This window comes from Vollenhovia emeryi, unplaced genomic scaffold (genome assembly GCF_000949405.1).
Source record: "Vollenhovia emeryi isolate VEMERY1.0 unplaced genomic scaffold, V.emery_V1.0 DF939159.1, whole genome shotgun sequence".
NCBI classification, from domain to species: domain Eukaryota; kingdom Metazoa; phylum Arthropoda; class Insecta; order Hymenoptera; family Formicidae; genus Vollenhovia; species Vollenhovia emeryi.
The window spans coordinates 601,222-618,719 of NW_011967207.1; the positions used below are offsets into that span (position 1 = coordinate 601,222).

The 17,498-nt window shown below is 39.1% G+C and overlaps 2 protein-coding genes across 3 annotated transcripts in view; both read left to right on the forward strand.

Moving 5' to 3' along the window:
- The first annotated feature begins 748 nt into the window (after positions 1–748).
- LOC105564827 (dynein assembly factor with WDR repeat domains 1) lies at positions 749–4,956 on the forward strand. The gene is made up of 8 exons (XM_012017536.1): positions 749–1,073; positions 1,195–1,267; positions 1,468–1,671; positions 1,910–2,032; positions 2,244–2,428; positions 3,013–3,142; positions 3,410–3,708; positions 3,903–4,956. The coding sequence occupies exons 1-8, from the start codon at positions 1,034–1,036 to the stop codon at positions 4,097–4,099; spliced, it is 1,251 nt and encodes a 416-aa protein (XP_011872926.1). The 5' UTR covers positions 749–1,033; the 3' UTR covers positions 4,100–4,956.
- Positions 4,957–5,973: 1,017 nt separating this feature from the next.
- LOC105564828 (solute carrier organic anion transporter family member 4A1) overlaps positions 5,974–17,498 on the forward strand; it is a 23,080-nt gene continuing 11,555 nt past the window's right edge. The window contains exons 1-2 of one of the 2 annotated variants that reach the window (XM_012017537.1): positions 5,974–6,217; positions 8,215–8,267. In XM_012017537.1, the coding sequence (XP_011872927.1) occupies positions 8,223–8,267 (45 nt within the window). In that variant the 5' untranslated portion in view covers positions 5,974–6,217; positions 8,215–8,222. Of the gene's footprint in view, positions 6,218–8,214; positions 8,268–16,785; positions 17,349–17,498 lie in introns of those variants that run through there. The other variant, XM_012017539.1, reaches the window with a different exon arrangement.

Below are 17,498 nucleotides of genomic sequence, written 5' to 3' on the forward strand. Positions count from 1 at the left end.
TATCGGATGAGCCACAAGTAGGATCATCCCTAGGTGTAGAATGGGCATAAACGCACAGATGATTGATTGATCCGCCATTTTTCGTTGATTCACTCCAGTTTTATAAAGCGGTAATTATTCAGTTTAGCTCCCTCACCTCCAAAATCGACTGAAATTAGGCTCATTCAATGCGTTTTCGCTCAAAACAAAAGAATTTAGCAGAAAAGGGCTGGAGAAAAGAGAAGGACTTATGTGACCATGTATCTTTAGGTTTTTCTCTACTGATCAAAAACTTGGCTAATAAAAACATTTGTTTTAATATTGTTTAATAAAGAATATTATACATATAGTAGAGGAAAGTTCTCTGTTATAAGATAGAGACTCCTAATATAAGATAGCAGGGTTTTCAACATCCAATTTCACAAATCTCTTTTGCAACAATGACACGCACGTTCTAACAATAAAATTTTCACTAAACAGATTCACTCCAAGGGCAATGAATTCATAGAAGAACCAACAGATGATGCCTAATAATTTAGCAGAAACTCCGCTATCTCACATTAGGAGTCTAGAATATAGGAGACTCTCCTCTATTTATTGTAATGCAGTAGTATAAAGTAACGAAGGATATACAACTTTATTATTTTCCTCTTTCGAAACAGTTGTTACGATAAAAATTGATCGCGCGTCTTACAATTTGAATTTTACTATCAAGTGTTTAGAATTGATCAAGCGAGCCTTGGCAACCAAATCTCCAGTGCTAGGCAACGCGCAATCGTTTGCACAAGACAACGCGCCTGACTGACATGCACGCACGCACGCACGCCTGCACGCACGTACGCACGAACGGACGAACGAACGAACGAACAAAACAAAACGCGGTTTTGACAGCTCCGGCCGGTCTGGCTGGCGCGGAGAAAACGCACCTTCGTGATACGTAATCCCTGACGCGTGATCCACATTTTATAATTAAATCCGTGCCTCCCCCGTGTCAAATAGTAGTGAATCGCAACCCTGTCTGGAACACTGGACGCATCCTAATTGGAATGTCCACATGAAGCTGCTGAAATTCTTGCTTCGTTATTTCCCGCCAGGTAAACAAAAGGTGTACAGTCGCGGGGTGTATTAATGATGTTGCCCGACAACACTTGCATTCTTGTGAATTAATTTAGCACACTTGAGAAAATACAAACGATCCACTTTAAATCTTTTTAGGTCTCGCTTTGGAGTACACTCAAGGCGGTGACATCAAGACAAAAATGATCGACTTACTGGACCTGTCCGCCGAGTAATGAGATAGAATCAGATTTAGCTCTTTTGTTAGCCCCTTTATTCGCCGCAGCAACGTAGCTGCTTAATTGTTATTTAAATTCACTTCATTATCGTCTATATTTTATATCGTGCCTTCGAGCACAACGTTACATACATTTGGCGCAAGATCGCGGAATGAAGCGAGCAATTTTAGCAATTAAACAATTTACTTTGCAGAACGGACGTAAGAGCATTAGCGGAAAGCATAAAAGCGGCCGAACCTATAATAACCGAAAGTGTAATGGACCAGTTAGTTGAAACTCTGCAGAAACTGCAGACTAAAGTTTGCGATACAAATACCAAGCGCTACTACAAATACAAAACCTTACAGACGCATCTTTTGCCGGTTACTAATATAGCGTTCGATAAACTAGGTAAAAGGTACTCTGCATTAAAACTGTCGCTCAATTATTAATGAGACTCGTAAGAATTACAAAGCTTCGAAGTGGCTAGTGCTTTATGTTAATTAAATCCCGCAATGTAGCACAATCGATTGAAAAGCTAGTGAGAGAGAAAGATATAAAATGTAAAAGCACTAATTGTGTAAGAATAAATTAACAGCAGCGAACAATTTGCCAAAGCGTGGCTTCGTATAATCGACATGTCGTTCGATCGACAGATGCTTGACGGGGAGCTATGACCGAACTTGTAAAGTTTGGGACATTGACAGTGGAGCGGAGCTTTTTACTCTCGAAGGCCATAAGAACGTGGTCTACGCCGTCTCGTTCAACAATCCGACTTCGTAAGTTAGTCCACAATAATCGGAGTTAGTTGCGATTATATCGATCCGGGATCGAATGTAAGACACGAGCAAGAACTTGACTACGACTTACTGCGCCCGAGATCTCCCCTTTTAACGTATAACGCGCGTTATACATTACGTACGTCGCAATAACGGCGTGTACATATGTGTATACATATGTTAGACCTACATCGGTCGTTTACCATTTCAGAGACAAAATTGTAACCGGGTCCTTCGACAAAACGGCGAAGGTCTGGTGCTCGCGGACGGGTCACTGCCTCGCAACCATGTGGGGTCACGATGCGGAGGTGGTGGTGGCTAAATTCTCACCGGCGCGATGCAAGCTCGCGACGGGCTCCATCGACGCGACATCAAAAATATTCCATATAGAAACCGGTATTGAAAATATCGCAATGTTATCTCACATAATAAACGTGCGCGTTCGATTCGACCAGCACGACGATCGATCGGGCGCAACGTACCACTGTCGAATCCACTTCGCGATGCTCGAACACGGCGTGCAAACAATGTGCGAGAGTAGTCGACGTATTCTTGTATACTTATCGTTGTATCCAATTATTGCCGGCTTTACATTATCGCAGCGGCTGCCCGATACTCTAATTAAGCGAGCTTAAAGAAAGTCACCAAGTTGTCGCGAACTCTCAGTCTCTCTCGAAGGCAGTTTACGCAATTTAGGATATTAACGAAATCGATTGATTGATATTGGAAATGGCTTTAATATATTTAGTGCAATGGATAAATGCTTTCTAAACACGGTTTAGTCGGTTCTTTGTTTTATCTTTTTCAGTGAACATATTAGATTAGACAGCTGGTTTTGTTACTTCATTACTAGATATAATTTTTTAACTTAAAAATATATACTAAGAGCTGCTATCTCCGCTCGAGAGGGTTTCTTCTAATAAAGCACCGATACCGTCGTAAATTTTTTTTATGCGAGAGACACGATTTGGATTCGGCAGGTCAGGAATTGGGCACGTTACGCGGACACACGGCGGAAGTTATTGCGCTGCATTACAACGACGATGGAAATCAGATCATATCGGGCTCCTTCGACGGAACCGTCAACATCTGGGATACAAGAACATTTGCGTGGGTTCCCCTCTTTTTTGTTCTCATCCTGCGTTATCTCATTTTTATTACCGTCTCTGGTATAACGCATGGCGTAGATTTCATTACGCAAAGTAATTATCAATACCGAATGATTGCTTGATACACGCTTTCAAATCGCCACTTTTTCTCTTGTATCACAATGCGAGTTCTGTATGAATCACATTTTTTCGAAACAATTTTTTTCTCTGAATGACATGAAATGTGGGCTCTCGATCAAGGATGAAATATTTTCGATTGAAATTCTAGACGGACAAGCGTGCTAATTGGCCATCGCGCGGAGTTGTCCAACTGTCTGTATAATTACGATTGTTCATTGATCGCGTCGTCCTCGATGGATAAAAGTGCAAAGGTGTGGGACGCGAGAGCGAATTCTTGCGTGGCTACCTTGTTGGGACACGACGATGAAGTTTTGGATCTCGCTTTCGACAACAATGGTAAGAGACTGGCGACAGCCAGTAGCGATTCCACCGCGCGAGTTTGGGACATAAGCAACACTTTTCAGGAGTTGGCTCTCATGAAAGGCCATCAAGAAGAAGTGTCGAAAGGTAAATTTCTTATTGCAAACGGACGCGTCTATTCTATATTTATATGTGCTGTATGAATGTGCTACTATCTAAAAGTCAATATACTACTGAAGATCGGAGTGGTATACTTATAACTGCAAATTACTGATTATTCACTGTTTTCAGTGATAATCTACTGATTGACTTTTAGAGGGTAAAATCGTGCGAATTGTTAGTTTGCTTTAGTCCAAATGGCCATCAACTTCTAACTGCCTCCTTGGACAAAACAGCCAGGATATGGTCCGCGGACGACGGCTCCTGCTTTCAACAATTGAAAGGACACAGCGACGATGTGTTCGCTTGCGCATTTTCATACACGGGGGATACTATTATTACCGCCGGCAAGGACAATACTTGCACGATTTGGAGATGACTTGATTGGTTTCAAGTGTCCTAGCTTCTACTCGTCGCTCTGTTTGTCGTTTACATTGTATATTTTTATGTTATCTGAATATGGGCGAGCGAAGCCTATCGTTTTCCAATAAGCAGACGAGAGATATGTTAAGTGCTTCCGCGTTTCGCCAGACAGTGTTATCAGCATTTTGATAATGACAAAGAGTGGTATCTCCAAAAATGAAATGTTTCAACAAAAATTAGTTACTGACGTAACTGATGTAAAATTTAATATGAAAGCAAGCAAATTGCTGTATCATAATTAATTAGTCTTGAAATTATAGAGATAGTAAAAGCTGAGAGAATTATTCTAGATATTGTAGAAATAAAATATTATTTTACAATAGTAAAATAGCAACATGTTGCCGAGAGTGAATTTGTTCGTAGAGGCGTAAAATTTTTTATCTGAAATCTATTTTAATTAGATTCTTAATCAATGCATTTTGCTGCAGTAGTAAAGTCGTTACTACTCAATAACAGAATAAGAATAAATCGCTATTGCCTAGTATCTAAATAATGATATATTATTATAGTAAATAATTTGTAGGACAAAACTACCTTTAGCCAAGTAACATTGGTATTCTATTTGCTATTTGCAAAATAACCAATGAGATTTGCTTAATGTAAAACATGTTAGTAAGCTTTTTCTCGGCATTTAAATTGAATTTTTATCCTAAAATAGATTTAGTTCATCATTAATCGTTACAAAATCACAGACGTATGTCAAATTATAGGTGCAGTTTTAAAAATAACCACTTATTAAAGCTGATAACTATAGCATGACCAGCAAATGCATTATTTAATCTTATCCATAAGGCAATTGAGATAAGATAGTCCGATATACAGGGTGAATCTTTCCATATCCGACAAAATTTTTGATAAGGTAGAACGGATCGAGATGAAAGGAAAAGTCCTGTACCATTTTGCAATTTTCGTAATAGTTAACGAGTAATTAATTATTAAAAATCGTTGTCTTAGGCTGGCCTACCGCCCAATTTGAGCGCGTGGCGAGATGTGCGCTTAGCAATATCGATCGCCGGGCAGTCACATCTTGCCACGTGCTCGAATTGGGCGATAGGCCGGCCTAAGACAACGATTTTTAATAATTAATTACTTGTTAACTATTACGAAAATTGCAAAATGGTACAGGAATTTTTCGTTCATCTCGATCCGTTCTACCTTCTTAAAAATTTTGTCGGATATGGAAAGACTCACCCTGTAGACCTTGAGTCTACAATAGTAAAAAAAATTAGTGATAAAAGTAATTCCAGATCATTAGTATAATATATTACGAATAGTAATAACTATTCGCAAACTAACTTTATAGATATTACATGTGTTTGCAGTCAGATATGCAAAGTCATTCTATATAATATATAATATTCTATATAATAAACATAGTTATATAATATTAATATTATCAAAAGAACTAAAATTTTAGCCCTAAATATACGTGTATATCGTCTACAGAGGTGACACATATCATTGACACATAGATAATGTATAGATCATTTATTAATGTTGAAATATGAATTAAAAAATTTAATAAGTAATAAAACATAATATAATTGTTTACTCTTACATATTTATATGTGTATAAATATAATATCGTTTAAATAAAAATATATGGTAATACAATAGAAAGAAATAATATTTTTTGTACGTATAAAGCATCATGTAACATATTTAAAAGTATATATATATAAACATATAAATATATTAATTACCACGTATGGGAGATACGCATGTAGTGCGCGCGTTGAAAATTTTAAAAGAACTCGAAGTTACGCTCCAGCCTGCAGCTACGCTGTGCAACATAAGCCCCACTCTGAGGCCACTGACTTGAGACTACATCACGTTCGGTTAGTGAGCGTTCAAGGTAGTCGTCTTGAACTCGTGGACTCGTTCGCATCAACATACGTGAAAGTAAAACGCGATGCGTTATCGCGAGTTTCCTGCTCTTTAAAGGCAGACTCCTCCCGTAATGGAGGCGTGACCTTCACATTGGAATTATATAACCATGTGCTCGATATGGATTACAAATCAGAATTTTCTATGTATCGGGTTCAAAATTCGCGTCTAGATATTTTTTAGCACGGTAAGTGATACAAGATTATATAACGGTAAATATGTTGTAATTATACACACGTCATTATCATTTGTCAATACATATCGCGCATGGAATTACGGTGTTACAAACAAATCTTAACATATCATTTCAAATAACGTTACAGCAGTATTGAATGTTGATCGCGATAAAATAGATTCGATTTAGTTTATAAAATTTTGTACGTGTACTTTGTAAGCGCGAAACGTCGGAAGGAGGAAACGGCTGCATCTATACCGTTTGGAATACAGCTATAATCACCTCCCGTCTTCGTTTTGTTCGTAAGCCTACGGTTACGTTAATTAATTATATAGCGATGCGAAAGAGACGTACAGACAGACGCAAATTAATTAACGGAAGCACCGTCAGTATCCATCGAGACTCATATAATTAGCGTCGCCGAGTCGCGAAATCGTCGCGGTACGGCGCGCGGTTTGCAGCAGTTCCGGCATTTTTCCTCCTCGCGTTATTTTTCACGTTTGCGAATGTATTATTTTAGGAGAATCGGAAAGAAGAGAGAGAAAGAGCGCTGAACGACAAAGCGGTTGAACAATCTGTAACGATGGAAACTTTTATCCTGCCATTACGATAGGCTGGAACAAATGCCATTATATATTCGCGATAAAGCACGAATCCTGCGCGTGAGCTCTTTTCCGATCATATATCTAAATTTGAAGGACATATATTGCGGTATCCTTTGCCAGTCATTTTAACCGTTCGAGAAAGAACGTTTTAACGACGAGTGTACATCGCTCTCTTCGAGTCTATTCAAGTGCGATTTATTAAAATGTTTACGGGCATTGTGAGTTTATTATAAAATAGTTAACAAATGTTGCATCTTTCGAGGACGTGAAGGAATACTTTTATTTTTCAGACTATCGCATTCGTTTGTATTTTTACTTTATTTTTCAGACTATCGCACTCTTTTGTATTTTTACGATAAAATGTACTAGATAGTATGTGTGAAAGACAACTTTAAGACGGCATTAAGTTGTCTTTTAGACATGTATTGCTACTTGGGTTTTTGTTCACGTAAAGTAAAAGTTTTTTTTTAAGAGACGAAGACTTTTTTATACATATACATTTGAAAGAACAAGAAATGATTGAGATAAATGAAGGAAATGCAAAGATTATAGGCGATAATCATATATGTAGAAAAAAAAATTAATAATGGAGGAAACATATTGAATTCAAAGATGTTTCTATTGAGAGCTTTTGGATTCGTCTGTGACACTTGATTCACCATGTACACTCGTGCATTTTTTCTGTTTCTTTGGATTTTAAATAATTCATATCACAAACGTTATCGTTCATTATGACGAAGCCTTATGCATATTCAAGAAAACCATGTGATTATTTTTGCTATCAATCCGACCGTAAACATGCAGAAAACACTCGTAAATTGATGCCTGTGGACATGCGACCGTTTCACCTGTCCGTGCACATTCATGGTACTATTAAACTTTCGAGAAAACATAGTTAATAGAAGCGAAAGTTTTCCCACCGATGACCTACTACATACGAACCTTGAATTTGATTCGTACAGAGATTAAGTCTGGACACATTCCATGCAGGGTGCATAATAATTTAACGTGATGTCCATTATCCTGTTACTTTGATTGTTGTGAACATTATTACGCATTATTTGCATCTATCAACGAATGTCTTACAAAGATACTACAGCGACATTCAAAAACATTTAGCTTTCTTGACGTTTAAACAAATGCACATAAACAACTTTTACTTTTTTGCGGATTAGTACGTTTTTGGATTTCTTTGAAATTGAATTTTTTAGCAAAAAATTTTATTAACAATACGATAATTAACATATTCGAGCAACATTTTACTGTTTTAGTTATAATATTATTTTAATTTTATAAATATAGTACATCATTATTTAATGAATCGTTATTACATGATATTATTATTATACAAATTAATAATTTATATTAATTTGTAGATTAATAAATTTTATTATTATTTTACAGATTACAGCATGACGGGAATAGACAATTTAGGGTATGATAGCGTCGAACCAACGGTATGCCAATAATAGTAATTTTATTAAAAGATAAATACTATAAATACGATATTGCAAAATAATTTCATACTATGAATTGAATCATGATTATAATAGTAATTTATAAAAATATTGTAATTTTTTTTAATACAATAACGTTTTAGCAGGAATTATTTATGAATTATACAAGATTTGGTTTAGCATTAAATATAACTAGCCATTGCTTTATAGCGATTATCTGGACATTTAGATAAATATAAGAATATTTTTACGCGAAGTTCTTGCAATGATTGAGATAACTGAATTTTGAATGCTCTCTGTGCTGTTACAAGAGTAATTTGAATGCTCGGAATCCACGTAATACCTGGAGGGAAGATAAAACTGATTTATTTGGATTCTCGTCCCACAGCTTTTGACTCTTAATTATTTTTCAGAGATGTAAAATCGACAAAAAGAAGTCATGCGTTCTACCATAAATATTAAATTTAACAAATCACTGCCACACTGCAGTGTATAAATAAATAACTTAAATGCCGTTTATTTTTATGCTTTACCGATGAAGTAACATTAATTCCTAGATAAATTTCAAAATGCAGTTGATTATCTCTTTTTATCTGTACGAAATCATATACCGAAAGATCTTACCGAAGCTTTATAAAGCAATTTGAAATTATTATGCGTAGAAAAGTTCATGATAGTGTTTTCATAAATCTGTTTTACATTATGTTTCCAACAAGGAGAGAAAGTGGTTTTATTTTATAAAACGCACACGAAAGAAATTGATGTACTTTTTTCTATTATTTTTCTATTTCTTCAAGTATTTTTTAAATGTTGTATCAGCTTTCTATAATTTTTAAAAATTTCACTTACGTTTTTACTGGAAATCTAAGAATTATCTCCCGAGGAGTCAATAAAACTTTTTAAATTGTTTTTCAATATTATTACATTAAAAAGCATATCATTATTCTTGGTCTTGTGCTGTTCTTTCTTTAATAAACTTGAACCTCATTTTAATCTTATGGACGATAAGGCAGGAGTTTGCCATCGTTTCCTATCGCGTGGTGTCTCGAAAGAATAAACAACTGCCGTAACCCAGCGCGTTTTACCTGCCCCAACGGTGTTTGCGAAAATTTGCATCCGCATACTCTGAAAATTTGCATAAGTATATGTAAGGCGAGGCTGTTGGTAGGTTCGAGATATTGTCGCGCTTTTCTTCGGATAGATAATATAATAATATACATCCGTGTTTTTACGAAACATGTAGAAAGCCAGATTGTCATAGTTGTATTTTTATCTTTTCATATCTACTTTTATGAAGTTAGCGGGAAAATTAACTGTTCAACATTTGCTACAACACACTTCGGTGACTGTCTTTGCTGGAAATGTGCAATAATGCTTTGATTTTTCTCTGCTAAGTCGTAGAGCACAGTGTGTTTTTGCAGAGAAATTACCTCCGCTTGATCTGCGTTGGTATCACGTCGATGTTATTTCCGCAGCTGTTTTCGCCGTGGATTGATTGACTTTGGAATAGTTACTTTTTGCAATTCGGGGTTTTTTTGCAGTTGGCGCCTCCGGTCTTTTCCGATTGAATGATTAATTTTGGAAATAAATACTTGTAAAACGAGGTGGAAACGTATGAAACGCATATATATTTATCGTATTTTTTCACATGCGTCTTTTCGTTCTAATATATGCGTTAGTGCAACAGTTGAGAATAACAATTGAAACGTAGCCGAGTGTACTACTTTCCGTCGCTATTTTTTTCCATTAGAAAGTCCGACGAGACTCTTGAATAGGATAGACTGCAGCGAACGCCCGGTTTCGCTTTTCATTCCTATTGTAATGCTTTATTTTCGGTAACATCGCTCGCATGAGCGAAACAGTTTTGCACCGACTTAAAGCCCGGAAAAGCGGGCTGAGCGCGATTGCGCTGCAATTATGAAAAGTAGTGCCGCCTGTCACGATGGAGACGTCGAAGAAAAAAAAATAATGGAAAAGGGAGAGACAGAACGGAAGTCACGACGTACTTCGACATTGTCTCAATTAATGGACCGTGCTCGAAAGCTCGAAAAATTGTAAAAAGTGGAGGGGAAGGGGGGGGGGAGGGAGACTCGCATTGCCGACTTATAATCTTAAATAATTAGCCAATTTAGAAGTGATCTTATTTTATGTAAGCTTTCTAGCAATTTTTGCAGAATAGCAAATGCAGGGCGAAACAGTGGATTGGGTTGATTTAAAATATGCCACGAGATGAAGAGAGTTTTATTTATACACTTTCTATACATGCATGTATAGAAAATCCATGAATATTAACTTTACGTTAAAACATTTGGATTTTTTGGAGACTTGGAGACTTTAAAATCTAGCTACAAATTTTATTTCCGGAGTAAAATGTCTTTAAGATGAGAGACTACCATTTCGCGGAATGCAATAAATCTCCTGCATAAGCTAGCCACTACTCCTTGTAGCGTGTCCATGAGAATTTGTGCTAACCCATGTTGGATGCGACACATTTAAGCTGCTGAATTGTCGGTGGTGTTGGTGCAATGAAGACCCGGCTTTTCAAATAGCCTTCCTCGCAAGAAGTCGTCCGGAAGTAGGACTTAGATTTCAAAATGTGAATGATTTAATTCAAATGCTCTAACGTGAATTTAATATGCATATATGTACAGAAAAATTGTATGGAGAAAAATCTTTTGATTCTACGAACGTTTTTTTTAAATCGACCGGTTCGCTCCGTAATAAAAGGATGTTTCTTTAACAAAAGCGCACACGTAATTCGTACGTGCTCATGTCTTCAGTGCAACACCGCGTTACATTACTCATTATAATCCGTTGTAAATGCACATTAGGATGTGAAAAAGTATTATGTGATATTCATTGTAAGTGTATTATGTTAGATCATTCGAATCCTGGCTGAGGTAATATTTTTCGCAATAAGAATTTTAATTTTCAATATGGGGGGGTGGGGGGTTATCGTAATAAATGCTATGTATAGCATTTATAAAGAGAATTTTGAGAGATCGCTGTGCGATATTATAACACGTGAATTCACTGACGACAATGATTCCATCTAAGGGGAAAAAACCTGTGTATGTCCGTTTGTAACGGTGCACAGGACAGGATGGAATAAATACGGTATACGGATTCACATGATAATTCAAGTGGCCACCTCCATCTGTGCCAGGTCCTTAATAATAAAAGGCGTTCACACTGTAATTGATTTGTATCTTTGAAGGACCGAGTGGAAAATTTAGTTGTATTATGTTAGACCTGTTATCGCTACATAAGCGCGTACAAAGAGAGCGGGGTCTGACGATCTTTTTGTACACGTTGTAAAGGAATACACGAGACTAAAGAAAATCCAGGAATAATCTTTCGTTACTGCCATTTATTTGTAACGAGTTAAGTTAATGAAAATATCTGGTAAATGAGCATTTTGGAGATCAGAATTTTTCATTCGGTGAACTTTGATCTTGATATTCTCGATTTAATTATTGAATTTTTGAAGAGAGAGATTATTCTGAATATCTTTTCCCGGGGGGGCAGCCACGTTCACGGCAAGACCTGTAGACCATGTCACTTCTTCGCAACGACCCGAAAAAAACCTTTGCCCTGTCAGCATCTAAGAAATCCTCGTACGTAATTTGAAATGGAAATTTCAAGTAGAGAAAAAAAATCAAGAAAAAACAGATTACGCACAATCGCCGTGCCGTGTCGTTCTCTAAATGCTCGAAACTGCTCGAAAAAATGCTTGTTTCGCGTTTGTTAACAATATTGCGCGTCAACATCGGAGAAAGTGGATGAGAACGGGGGAGAAACGAACGTCTAAATAATTGGCATCTGCTTCATGAAATGCCCGTTTGTCGGCTGAGTGGCGTTTAATTTGCATTAACAAGCTGTTTGGCATATTCACTTTGCATACGCCCGTAAATCGAGTTACTCCTGAATATAGTTGTTAGGAATGCATCGGTCATGGGCACACGCTGCAGACGCTTGTTGCGAAAGTTGCCCATTCATCAGAGGGATGGACTTTCCGCTAACTTTCCATCTCGCCGTCGTTTCAAGAATGCAGATACACGATTGCGTTAGTCACGATTGCAATTACGGATCTAGCTCTGAAAAATTTTTTATTCTCTGGTTGCACGAGATATATTGCGCGTCGATCAACAGGAATGTGTAAAATCCATTCGGTAGCGCCTGTCCGCGCCGTATTCGCCGTTTCCATCGTGAAAAACGTAGGGTTTCCAACCGAGAGCAAAAACCGGAGAAAATTTAAATGGCAAGCGGCGCGCTTTATGTCGCGCGCCACGAAACGGCCTGCCGGCTTTCTCGGCCGCGCCGGGAAACCCTCGCGCGGGGAAGGAAACGTGTGTCGGCATAAAGAAACGTGCGGAATATCGAACGTGAGACGGTAGACGCGCGCAAAAGCTCTTTGGAGACACTCGTTTTCATTTCGAGGGAGTAAAGACGGCGGCCACGAAAGTATATTTCATTATATACGCGGCTGCGAAAAATCGCCCCGGTTTGCTACACCCCCTGCCGACGGTCGATGGATAACCATCGCGCGAGGCAGGAAATATTTTACGCCGCGTGCGGAGGACCTTGGGCCCGATCGATAGAGGAATCGACTACGGGATCGCGACTGATGTCAGTCATTTCCCGAACGATATCGGGGAATGCTTGGACGAATCATTCGTGGATTTTTCAGCCGGCGCGGGCTTTGTGCCGTGACTCGCATTCATATAAGAGGATTAAAAGAGATCGCGATGCGCGTATCGAGAGGCACAGACACGCCGAGCGACTTCCGCGCGCCCGAGAGCGACGAGGAGTAGCGGGACGCGTGACTCTTACACGCGTTAACATTTCGTAACGTCCGAATTTAAGGTTGGTTGGGGTCTCCTCTAAATCGCCTCTGTCGCTGTAACCGCGTTGTTCGGACGACAAATTAGAAAAGTTTATTACAAGCTTCCTTTCGCGATCTCCATCGCGCAGCTGCTCTCTCTGAAGTCGTCCACGCCCTCGAGGCTTACGACACAAGTCGTTGTTCGTCTTATTGTCATAGGCGTCACGATACTGTCCGGGTAGAAGATTGCACGGCCGTCGCAAATTCATTCGCCGCGAGCTCCTTCCTTTCGATAAAAGTTATACGGCGGCTCGTCGAATAAATTTCCCAAAATCGAGACATCGGCTCTTCCCGATGGAGGATCCGTTCCGTAACACCTGAGGCACGTGGAACGAGCCCCGGGGGCGTTTAGCATAAATTTCGTGGGAAAATTCGACGCCTATGGGGTGAAACGATCGTCGTAAGAGACGACGTCCGCTCGCTCGTCTTGCCGACGAGCGGGCCGGACCCGCGTACACGGCAGCCGTACGGCCGCTCTCGCAAGCGGAAGCCATGAATCTTTATTAAATCCACGAAATTTATGTCGAAGCGGTCGCGTGGATTGCGCGTTGTGAAACGTGCGCCGCGATGGTCCCCGAAAGAGTATTTATTTTCTCCCTCATTCCCACCCCACCCCGTCGTGCGCAACATGCGCAATCTCGGTTCTGCTCCGCTCGGCCGTTTACATTGTATAATAAAATATGCCACTCCACGTATGTGTACCGGCACACGTTATTACGCGTAATGTGTGGCTCTCCTTTCCCCCCACCCTCTTTTTCTTTCTCTTTTGTTTCATTTTCAGTGACACACGTCCGCCTTCGCCGAGCGAATAATCACTGTCCGCGAGGCAGATGGACGTGATATTTAATTTGATACGGTAAATAGCTGCCACCGCGAGGGCGAATACTTTCCATTCCTACGCTCGCATAATTTCTGATTTAAAGCGACGTCAACACGATTCCGCCCCGTGCCGTTGTGTTTCATTGTTCCGTTTCTTTTCCCCGACTACTTTGCGCCGCGCCGAAAGTGCGGAATAGTTCAATTTCGCTGCGAAACACGCGAGGGTATTCCCCCGGCTCGACGAGCCCCGTATTTTGCGCTAGCCTCTTTAAGAGGCGATATTATCATGGTGATTTATTTCGATCTTCTCGCCTCTCTGCGCACCGGCGTTATTGCTACCATAAATTCAGGCGTGTCCGCGATGTTTGATATATCCGACCTGACCTACGCTTGTCTCTCAGTTGTCTGCCTCTTCCCTCCCCTTCCCACCCGCGCACTTTGGAAATTTCGGCTCTCGCGCGAAAATTTCGAGACCGTCCTAATCGGCGTCCCGCTCGCCTCTCTCCGTTTCCTTCTCGCAGATTTATAAATTATGCCGAGCCTCGAACCACGACTCTAACGCTCCGAACTCCACACGGAGAGAATTTTCTTTGAAAGTTTACCCTGAAAATTATGTAATCGTGGGACAACATGGTATTTTGAAGAATTTTATGAGAGTTTTTTGAAACGTCATCATACACTTTACTACAGTTTTACTGTAGTTACTGATGTTGGTGGCGTTGCGAAAAACGCAGAGGGTGCAAAAATATATCTAGATTTTATATGAAATCAGAACAACTCTTTAAAATTAGAGCCGTCAACGAATATTGAATCGATAAGTATAAAACATACAGAGGAAACACTGGCGAATTTATATTGCAATGAAACAAGATTTATATAAGAATAAAACAAGATTTATATATATGTGGGCAAAAAGATGAAAAAGATATATTTATATACGCAAGAATGAATTTTCAATATATGGAGCTAAAACGTAAGAATAAACGTTGAGTTTATTATAATTCAACACAAGCACGGCAACTTAAACTAAAAGAAATAAGAATCGCAATATTTATATTGCAGTATCGTGACAATTAAAAATATTTTATTGATTAAGGCAACATTTTCAAAGTTGCATAAGTTTAAAATGATATCGCATTGACAATTATTTAATTCGCTTCTGTCGTACTACACGCGTGTTATAAAATATCGACATATGACAGTTTTACTGTAGTAAAATGTTACTGTTGTAAAATGTATGGTTAACAATAAGTATAATTACTAAGTAAAATGTATAGTAATATTTCAAAAAACCTTATACAATTCTTCGAAATGCCATGTCCTACGTTTACATGGTTCTCAGGATAAATTTTAAGTAAAAATTCTTTTCGTGTACACCGATAAAAAAATATCTCAGTCCAAAAAATTATTACTTTACTCAAGAAAATTATTCGTTAGGTGGCTCCTAATATTGTAGCTATAAAATTAAATTAAATTGAAATAAAAAAATAAACAAATTAAAACACGCATTGCTTTAATTTAAGTATTTTTTAAATATCAAAGAATAGATAATTTTAAATTAAAAAATTTTTTTTGGTCAGTGTAGCTACGCTCGACTTTTATGAATTAATACCGACTCACACGATTCATGTAATGTTATTCGTTTTAGTAATTGTTTCATCTGTAATATCTTACAAATATCTATATCCGCTAGACCTTTTGTCCACATCTATTTTTTCTTATCGTATTCTCATAACAGTCGCGTACAGCGAATGCAGTGGAGTTTTTTTTTTGTAGTAAAGAAAGTATTATCGCTAAACGCCTAATCTACAATGTGCTCTTTGCGTCTAGAAACATTTGGTATAAGCAAATTATAACGCTTTAAAAAATTCGTCATCAACGTACGATTGTACAACGTACAACGTACAATTTGTCAACTTGCACAAATTTTTTTAAACCTATTTATTGACTACGAAATAGAATGTTTCTAGACGCAAAGAGCACATTGTAGATTAGGCTTCATCGTTGGTGAATGATCATAATTCAAGTTTTAAGCCAAGACACTTCGGCATATATTTTGTAAGATCCCACGTCTTTGAGAAATGCGTAATAATAAATCTCGAGTGTAAAGAGATTCTCTCAGTCGAGCGAACAGTTATCGATGTTGTAAATTTCGTGCATTATTCATTCAAAATTTATACTAATTCATAGTCTTCGATTTTAACAAGCAACTTTAAATACTCGTGTCTTTAACAAAGGTGTAAACATTCGCAGACGCGACAGTAGATAAAGATGTGAACAATAGCATTAGTTTGTCTAGCTTTATCTATTCTTGCGAATTGATAATAATGACAGTATACTGTGAAAGAAGTGCTATCTCTCACTGAAGAGTGGTCGTGGTTGTTAACGAGTGTTCGTTAATTAGCGATTAAAACATCGCGAGCGAGCGAGCGAGCGCGGGCAACGATGTCGAGACTCGTGAATACGTACGTCAAGCGCTTATTAGTCGGCTCGCAGTTTCGCGCGAGAAACTTGACGTTATTACACGGGGCGCATAAATTCCCCGCAAAAGCCAATAAACTTGATCACATTTAAATGACAGATGGAATCCGGTGGCTCGTACGTCTTGATGGCGAAGCAACAGCTTAGTAGGGATGGTTTATAGCGGATTGGAGAAGAGTCTGAAGAAGAGTGTACAGTGTAAGTCGGAGGATAGGATAGGAGTGAAAGAGGGGAGAAAGAAGAACGTTGAGACAGAGAGGGAAATAGAGAGAGAGGGGGGGAGGGTAGAAGGGAACGAAAGAGGAGCAAAGGTATGTCTGTGATAAAAGCACGGGTGGTGGGTTGATAGTAGAGGGATAGAGTGAGAGAGAGAGGGGGGGAGATAAGAGGAGAGAGGGGTTGTCTATACCGCGTTTAAACTCAGCGGGGAAAACTGTGAGAGCAGGAGCGCGAGCGCGGGCTTGAAGCGTGGGTGCGGACTCCAGTCGCGTGCGACGCGCGCTCTCAGCCGCTACTGCGTGTTCCTCAGCTCCGTTTCGACGCTGAGGAATGAACGCGGAGGAATGCGAGGAAACGCGCGCGCGGAACTAGACGTCCGTTTTGAAATCAGAATTTCGATGACGAGAGTGCGTAACAGATTTTCTGCGATAAGTTCTTTCGCGGCGTGGAAATCCGCTCGGCGCCCCAGCTCGGGACCGGCGAGTATGTAAAGTCGTGGGAAATAAATCGTGGACCGTATTACAACGATAGAATGCGGTGGAAGCGATAGATGCGCGGTTGCAACGGCAATATATCGGGAACGGTGCGCTATTTGTGACTCTCGGTTACGGGAAATCGAAATTGACGAGTTCGATGAGACGAAGCGCGAGCTTCGTGATGCCGTTTGATGGAATGATGTACGTTTTATTATCGGTGCGCCTCTGCCGGTCGAGAAAATTGTAATTGCAGCTTTACACGGATAAAAATTATTGAGAGAGAGAGAGAGAGAGAGAGAGAGAGAGAGAGAGAGAGAGAGAGAGAGAGAGAGAGAGAGAGAGAGAGAGAGA